At 38.1% G+C, this 9068-nt stretch overlaps 1 protein-coding gene across 1 annotated transcript in view; it reads right to left on the reverse strand.

The window, feature by feature from the left end:
• WDR64 (WD repeat domain 64) overlaps positions 1-1321 on the reverse strand; it is a 182175-nt gene extending 180854 nt beyond the window's left edge. The window contains exon 1 of the mRNA XM_044003187.1: positions 1177-1321. Within this exon, the coding sequence (XP_043859122.1) occupies positions 1177-1321 (145 nt within the window). The remainder of the gene's footprint in view (positions 1-1176) is intronic.
• Between the last annotated feature and the right edge of the window lie 7747 nt (positions 1322-9068).

The raw sequence follows: 9068 nt of genomic DNA on the forward strand, positions 1-9068 counted from the left end.
TGTTGGTTAGGCATGCCAGCCCTTAGCTGTTAATTGGGCATTTCTCACCATACTGTCCCAGCAATATTTCCACTACTCCCCTCTTACTTCTTCATTTGTCACAGCTACCTTTGATCTCATGATTCTGTCAGTAGCTTTATATATGTCTTCTTTGTATATTGAGTTATAGTACTTAGACAACTAACCATCCTGAACTCCCAGTTACCAAGGAATTCATTCAGAATACAACAATAACTGACACTTACACAGTTCTTTAAAGTTTTCACAGCATTTTACATACATCATTTTAACTCAATCATCACAACAACTATGTGAGCTAGGTACTACAGATATCATCCCCATTTTACAAATGAGTAAGTTGAAGAAGGTAATCACTGGCCTGTGGTCCCACAGTTGGTGTCATTGGAGAAATTTGAACTCAAACTTTGTTGACTCCAAATTTAGCATTCTATCCCTGATACCATGCTGCATCAGACAATCTACACATTCCTAAGTACTCCCAGAGAAAAGTTCACAGGAGGCCTCTACTCTATATACAGTAGACTCCTGTTGTTGAGTTGTTTCAGTTGTGTCCAACTCTTCCTGACCTCGTTTGGGGTTTTCTTGGCAAAGATACTGGAGTGGTTTGCCATTTCCTTCTCCAACTCATTTTGCATATGAGGAACTGAGGTGAGCAGAGATTTAAGTGACTTGCTCAGGGTCACACAGCTAGTAAGTGCCTAAGGCTGGATTTGAACTCAGGGAGATGAGTCTTCCTGACACCAGGCCTGCCACTCAATCCACTGGTTCATCTAGCTGCACAAGACATCAAAGTTGGAGGTATGGATTTCAACTGGCCACCCTCAGCAAGGAAAATTGATATGTGTACCTAGTTCTCTACTTGTAGAGATCTTAGGGGGTTCATGAAAGGCAAGATGATGAGTGAAAAAGATGTGATCATATTAACTATGTATCCGAGCCTAACCCTAACCTCAGAGGGGAATAGCACAAACTTGAATGAAAGATATTTCACCCATTTCTAAATTTTCCCCATAGAAGACTTTGAAAAGAAATATTGTAACCTCAAACACTGATACATAGGAGACCACTGGGACTCTCACTGACCCTGAATTCTACATAACTTTGTCAGCCTTATTTTGGGGATTCTTTGGGAGGTCTAGACATCTCTCAGCTTACCTTCATTTTTGACATATAAGCCTAGTCTTTCTTCTTTTTTCTGGATCACTGTTGTTTCCACTAATGTCCCAAATTTCTTCAAGGCTGCAGTAAAATTGTTAAATTCATTTGTAACATTGGCCTGCTTGTCTTCAGAGTTCTCCATGGGGACATAGGGGTATCTTTATTTCTGGATGGAAATGATGACACTAATCTGATGACCTGAAAATCCTTCCCGTTGTTATGGTGTCCCCCCAATGTCTCAGCTTTTGCTCGAATGTTCATTCCTTTGATCTTAAAATCCCATGCTGTAAAATGGGAGCAGGATGTGCTGCTGGGATGTTAGCAGGAAAGATGACTTTGGATTAGCAATCCCTACATCCTGGCTCTCCCTTCAGGGAAAGCCCTGACCTCATAATGTTTCCTCAGTGGTCTTCATAAGGTCCCCATGACATCATAATGTATGCTAGTTTCTTCATTTAACAAGAGAAGGATATGACTGAGACTTCTCTTCCTATACATATACTGAGTGGAAGGGGATGGATATTAAGTAAAGAATGAGGAAGAGAATACATGTAAAAGCTTTGAGTTCAAACAACATTATACATAGGTGTTTCCTCTCCTATCACAGTCTCCTGACCTTCCACTCTTCTTCCTACTTCAAGAAGCTATGGAGAGTATGCTCGATATTTTCTCTTGAGGCTGCACTGGATGGAATCAATTGAGCTGAAGACTATTTGCTAAAGATAAAAGCAAATTTTCAGTACCGTTGGTTCATCCTGCAAGGAAGAGGTGACAGTGCAGCAGAAAGAATGCTTTATAGGGGCAGCTAGGTGGCTCAGTGGATAGAGCACTGGGCCTGAAGTCAGGAGGATCTGAGTTCAAATCCAGCCTCAGACACTTAACACTTGCTAGCTGTGTGACCCTAGGCAAGTCACTTAACCCCAATTGCCTCACCAAAAAAAAAAAAAAAAAAGAATGCTTCATTTGGAGGCAGAGGAAATAAGTTCAAATATGTCCAATGTCTGTTAATTACCTGTGGGATGCCACCTTTCTGGGCCCCAGCTTCCCCATCTGTACAAATTGGGAACTGGACTAGAAAAACTAAAGGCCCCTTTAAGCTCTAATGCTGTATTCCAAATATTTCTTAATTGGCATTGTGATTCTTAGATGTGTAAAGAGCTAACTGTCCTTTTAATTTTTTTTTTCAACCAAACCTGGGATTTCATCAGATGTTCAGTCTACCAATGCAGACCAGTACCTGCTCTGCAACTAACAGTCTTAAGAGAGTTGCCTGGGGTGAAATTAAGTTACTGGGGGGGGGGAAAGAAGTTAAGTGATTTGGGGTGAAGGAGGGATAAAGTTAAGTGACTTGCTCTGGTCATGTAACCATTCCTGAAGATCTTGAAATCAGGTCCTCCTGACTCCAAAGACAGTTCTCTATACACAAGCCACTCTGCTTTTTCTTCTTTTCATTGTCTTATTTTAAATTTGAAAAAGCAAGCCAGTAGAAGATAGAGGAATTTTCAGGGTACTCTAGCTTGAGGAGATGCTTTTCTGCAACTCGCCCAGAAAAGACTGCTGTTCCTGAAACAATCCCATGTTCCTTAACTCGAAACTTCTTAGACTGTGGGTTGCAACCCCATATGAGGTTGACTAACTGTGGAGGTCATGAAAAATTTGGCAGTAAATGTTTGATTGTATACCCATTTTATATACCTAAAAAGGTGGGGTCATGCAAAAAATTTCTCAGGCAAAAAGGGGTTGTGAGTGGGGAAAGTTTAAGAAGCCTTGCTTTAACCAAGACTGTTAACCTTCAGTTCTTCCTGAAAATGACTCTAATAGTATTTTTGAGCAGCTGAGTATCACAATGAATAGTGTCAGGCTTGGAGTCAGGAAGATTCATCTTCCTGAGTTCAAATCTGACTGTGTGACCCTGGACAAGTCACTTGAATCTATTTGCCTCAGTTTCCTCATCTCTAAAATGAGCTGGAGAAGAAAATGGCAAACCATTCTAATATCTTTGCAAAGAAAACCCCAAATGGGGTCACAAGGAATTGGACATGACTGAACAACAATTAATAGTATTTCAGTCCCTAGTTACCTGTTTTGTGGCTCATATATCTCCATGAAGTAGATCTTACCTATTATTTTATTATTCACCTGTGACCAAAAGATTCAACATCCAGAAGTATCAGCAACTCATTGGTGAATTATATTTGACATTATCAGACACCTCCAGTTCCATTTAAAATTCATACTTTTTCATTGCATTAGTACACATATGTCCACCTCTAATGAGAGGACAGGAAGTTTGTAGAAGTGGGAAAACATCTACAATCAGTGAAATGATCGGAGGTTCTAGTGCAAGAAGACCTAGGTTCAGATCTCACCTCTGAGGCCACCTTGTGACCTTGAGTAGGTCTCTTAACTTCCCTGGGTTCCAGTTTTCTAATTTGTAAAATAAGAAAGTTGGAATAAATTATCTCTAAGCTACCTTCTAGCTTTAAATCTATGATCTTATCATTTTAGCTCAGTCTGGGTGCCCAAGTGTGATTCCCTATAATTCCACTTTATAACTTCACCTCCACAATGCTAAGGGACTCATTTTCAGTGACTGATATATGCAGTCTTTCAGGGGTAAAATATTACATCTACTCTTGGTAGTTCAATCTCTCCCATCGGCAGCAAAACCCACAGAAGAATGTGCTGAAATCATCTTCTAACCAAGAATGACTTGGAAGGTCAGAAGGAGGGAGCTGCTGTGCTGAGACAGGAGTGGAGTCCAACCCCACACTCACCCTGACACAGATCCAGTTCCAGGAAGGCCTCACCAGAGAAGGAGACCCCCAGAGCCTCTGAATCAGCTGAAGCACCAGTGTCATCTGGAACTAAGCTCAAAGTCTGGTGAGAGGGCTGAGACCTTGGCAGGAGGGAGACAACAGGGGTCTATGCTGGTGCTGAGGCAGAACTTGGGTTTTTCACCCCTGCTGGGAACCAGGAGGGAGGCTTGAGTAGCAGTGGCCCAGGTGGGACAGGGGCATAGGCTCAACAGAGCTGACAACCACAACACACAAAGCTGGTTGATTAGCAAGTTGGTCTGGGGGGGGTCATCTACGGGCCAGGGAACAGGCCAGGCAAGTGAAGAACCTGATCCTCCTTAAATCATACCACCTGGGACTTCTGAAGCTTGGGATACTGCAGCCTGGAAACAGTGCCCCACTTTAAGGAGCTAAAAGTCAAGTAAAAGAAAGGAAAGATGAGCAGACAGAAAAAGGTGAGGATCATAGAAAGTTTCATGAGTGACAAGGAAGATCAAGGTGCACCCTCAGAGGAAGATGTCAACATCAGGGCTCCTATATCTAAAGCTTCCAAGAAAAATATTAATTGGTCTCAAGGCATAGAGACGCTCAAAAAGAACTTTGAAGATAAATTTAGAGAGGTAGAGGAAAAAAATGGAAAGAGAAATGAGGCTGATGCAGGAAAGACATGAGAAAAAAATCAATCTCTCCCATCAATTTGGTGCTGCATGTTTTAGATATTACACAAATAGACTTCCAGTTAAGATGGCAATGGTTATAGAGCACTCCAGGTCTCTCACATATACTCCAACAAATATTTTAATAGGCATCAGATCAAATAATGATGAAAAAGTCCAAAGAGAAATAAAAGTGGGATCCTTCATGTTGCTCAGGACTGCAGAAAAAGATAACCTGAATAGGCAGGTGTGGAAGAAGAGTTCCACCAAGAAAATCAAGCAATCATAAAAGAAAACTCCCCAGAGCTATTAGAATGAGCAGGAAAAGTAAAAATAGAAAGAATCCATTGATCACCTCTGGATTAAGAGAGGGAACAGATATAAGGAAAATACATTTTGATTTCAAAGAGTTGATCATAATGGATGATTAAATATTGAAAAAGTATAAGAGGGGGTAGCTAGGTGGTACAGTGGATAGAGCACCAGCCCTGGATTCAGAAGGACCTGAGTTCAAATCTGGCCTCAGACACTTGACACTTACTAGCTGTGTGACCCAGGGCAAGTCACTTAACCCCCATTGCCTCACTAAAAAAAAAAAAAAAAGAAAGAAACATAATTGAAACATATCCATTCTTAAGGAGTTGAAATAGGGAGTTTGGGTAGAATTATGTTTGAGGTAAATCTTTTAAAAGTAAGGGTAATAATAATAGCTAGTATTTATATTGTGCTTTAAGATTTATAAAGTATTTTATAAATATTTTATTGTGTCTTTATAAGAACCCTGGATTATAGGTACTAGCTATTATTATCCATGTTTTACAGATAAAAAATGTAAAATAGGGGTTAAATTACTTGCCCAGGGTCATATAGCCAGTACGTGTCTAAAGTTAGATTTAAACTCAGGTTTTCCTGACTCCAGGTCCAAAGCTCTATCCCCTACACTAGCTAATAACATGGCAATGATGATCTTGACAAAGCAACAGTAAAAACAGATGTTTGTTTTTTTAATATAAGCAAGAATTGGCAAACAATTGGGGAATAGCCAAACAAACTGCAGTATATGATTGTGATGGAATATTATTGTGCTATAAGAAATGACAAAGAGGATGATTTCAGAAAAGCCTAGAAAGACTTATATGAACTAATGTAAAATGAAGTGAGCAGAACCAGAACATTGTGCACAGTGACAGCAATATTGTTCAAGGAAGAACCGTGAATGATTTAACTATTCTCAGCAATACAATGACCCAAGATAATCCCAATGGCTTAATGATGAAGCATGCTACCCACCTCCAAAGAACTGATATTGATTGAACACAGACTGAAGCATGCTATTTCTCACTTTCTTTCATTTTTTTCCCCTTCTATTCAAGTTTTCTTATAGAAAATGAGTAATATGGTAATGTTTTACATAGTTGCATGTATATAACCTATATTTGATTGCTTACTGCCTCATGGGGGGAGAAAAGGAGGGATAGAATTTGGAACTCAAAACTTTAAATAGAAATGTTTATTATTATTTTTTAAAAGATAAGCAAGTAAACTTAATTATGCTTAAAGATAGCATATATAATTAAATGATATCAACATTTAATATATATGTACCAATAGCAGAGTATAAATATGTATGTATGTATATAAATGTTTATTTATAAACACAAAGTGTATATATGTATGTAGATATGTTTATATTTATCTATATATACTTGAAGGAAAAATTAGTTAAATTAAAAGGAGAAGGAGAAAGCAAGTTATAACAGTTGTGAACTTCTATGTTCCCTTTTCAGATCTAGAAAGCATAAAAAAGTCCAAGATAAACAAGAAAGAATTTAAGGATCTGAATAAAACTTTAGAAAAATTAAATATGATGGCTCTTTGGCAATTACAAATGGGAATAGAAAGGAAATTATATTAATATATACATATATAAATATATATACACACATATATAGTTATATAATTATGTATGACATTTTTATAAAATGACCATATAGGACATAAACCCTCATAAATAAATACAGAAAATAAGAAACATTAAACATATCCTTTACTGACCATAATGCAATAAAAATTATAATCAATGAAATACCATTGAAGAAAATACTCAGATGTAAATAGTCTTAATAACTTAATCCTAAAGAATTGGTAGACTAAAGAATAAATCACAAAAACAATTTCATAAAGAACAGTACAATACTGAGACAGTCAAAACTTTTGAGGTACATCCAAGGCAATCTTTAGTGGACATTTTATATCTCTAAAAATTTTAATGTACAAAAGAAAGAACAAATCAATGAATTGAACTTGCAGATAAAACAAAAATAAAAATAAAAACCCAACCAACCACAAATTAGAAATTCTGAATATTAGAAATAAATAAAATTGAAAACAAAAAGAAGGTAAATATAGCTACAAGTGTTTGAAAACTAATAAAATAGATTCACTGTTAACTAATCTAATGACAGAAAAGAAAGGTAATCCAAATTATAAAGATTTACTTACAAAGTCCCCATGAAATTTAATTTGTCTAATCTCCACTGGGCCTTCACTGCTAAAAGGCAAATACTGCATTCTCCCAACTTGATTCCTTAGCCCACTTTCCATAGCAGCTGTTTTAAATGTTCTTAATGCTTTTAAAGCCTCCCAAAACACTCCCTCCCTCATCTCAGCTGAAGACCTTGTCTCCTAACTTCACCTAAAAAAATTAAGACCATTTGCCAAGATCTCCCTCTTCCTCATCTCACTTCACTCAGATGTCTTCTTTCCCTATCTCCTCCTTTACTCTGGTCTCAGATGAAGAGGGTGTCTTTCTCCTTACCAACACAAATATCTCTACGTATAATTTTGACTCCTATCCTCTCCCAGTTTCTTCAGCAAATCATTGTTTCCTCTTAATCATCACTTCCTCTCAATCATCCTGTCTCATCTTCAATCCCTTTCTACTGGCTCCTTCCCTGCTGCTTACAAACAAATCCATGTTGCCCCCCATTCTTTATTTTTTTTTAAGTGGGGCAATGAGGGTTAAGTGACTTACCCAGGGTCACACAGATAGTAAGTGTCAAGTGTCTGAGGCCGGATTTGATCTCCTCCTGAATCGAGGGCTGGTGCTTTATCTACCGTGTCACCCAGCTGCCCCCTTCCCCCATTCTTAAAAATAGTAAATCTTACTTGATCTGACCACTCTCACTATCTACAATCTTACCCTTCTCTTCTTCTTGACCACCAAATTACATGAGAAATCACATGAATATACAGTAGTTGTCTCCATTCTCCCCTTATTCTTGGCAATCTTCTGCTATATGACATCTAACTTCATCATTCTTATGAAACTACTCTCCAAATTTACCAATGATCTTTTAATCACCACTTTTTTTGGGGGGGTGAGGCAATTGGGGTTAAGTGACTTACCCAGGGTCACACAGCTAGTAAGTGTTAAGTGTCTGAGGCTGGATTTGAACTCAGATCCGCCTGACTCCAGGGCTGGTGCTCTATCCACTGCACCACCTAGCTGCCCCTTAATCACCACTTCTAATGACCTTTTCTCATTCCTCATCCTTCCTCAACTCTGCAACCTTTGACATTGTTGATCACCCTCTTCAATTTGGTACTCATTCTATGATTTTGTGATACCACTCTCTTCTGATTTTCCTCCTACCTTTCTAAACTCTCCTTTTTGCTTCTTCTTCCATGTTGACAAAGTGATAAATTACCACCTGAAAAGACTGACAATGAATTATGCTTCCCACTTCTTTTCAGAGAGATGATAACTAGAAGTGCAGAATTAAAACATATATTTTCAGACAAAGTGTGTGGATTTTTTCTGACTATATGTTTTGTTACAAGCCAAGAGCTTTCTTTATTGGGAAGAAAATTGGTGGCTGTAATAGAAGTTATTTTGTTAAGTCATTTCAGTAGGGTCCAACTTGTGACCCTATTTTGGGGTTTTCTTGGCAAAGATATTGGAGTGGTTTGCTATATCTTTCTGCAGCTCATTTTACAGGTGTGGAAACTGAGGCAAACACAATGAAGTGACGTGTTCAGGGTCAAACAGCTAGTAAATACCTGAAGCCATATTTGAACTCAGGAAGACAAATCTTGATTTCAGGCCTGGGCACTCTACCCATCACATAACCTAGCTGCACCAATAGGAGTTCTAATGATAGCAAAGAAAAAATAAGAAAGAAACAAAGAAAACGTTAATGAATCATTAAAATATAGAGAAGAAAATAGAAGTCAAGAAGGCAATATATACCAATGTATATATATAATAATAGCAGTTTCAAGTTTTGTACAGTCTCTCTCTTTTCTCTCTTCTTTCTCTGTATCTCTGTGTATTTCTCTGTCTGTCTCTGTCTCTTTGTCTTTCTTTGTCCCTCTGTCTCTCTGTCTCTGTCTCTCTTTTTCTCTGTCTCCGTCTCTCTCTGTCTTTCTCTCC

Source organism: Dromiciops gliroides, chromosome 4 (genome assembly GCF_019393635.1).
Source record: "Dromiciops gliroides isolate mDroGli1 chromosome 4, mDroGli1.pri, whole genome shotgun sequence".
Taxonomy (NCBI): Eukaryota; Metazoa; Chordata; class Mammalia; order Microbiotheria; family Microbiotheriidae; genus Dromiciops; species Dromiciops gliroides.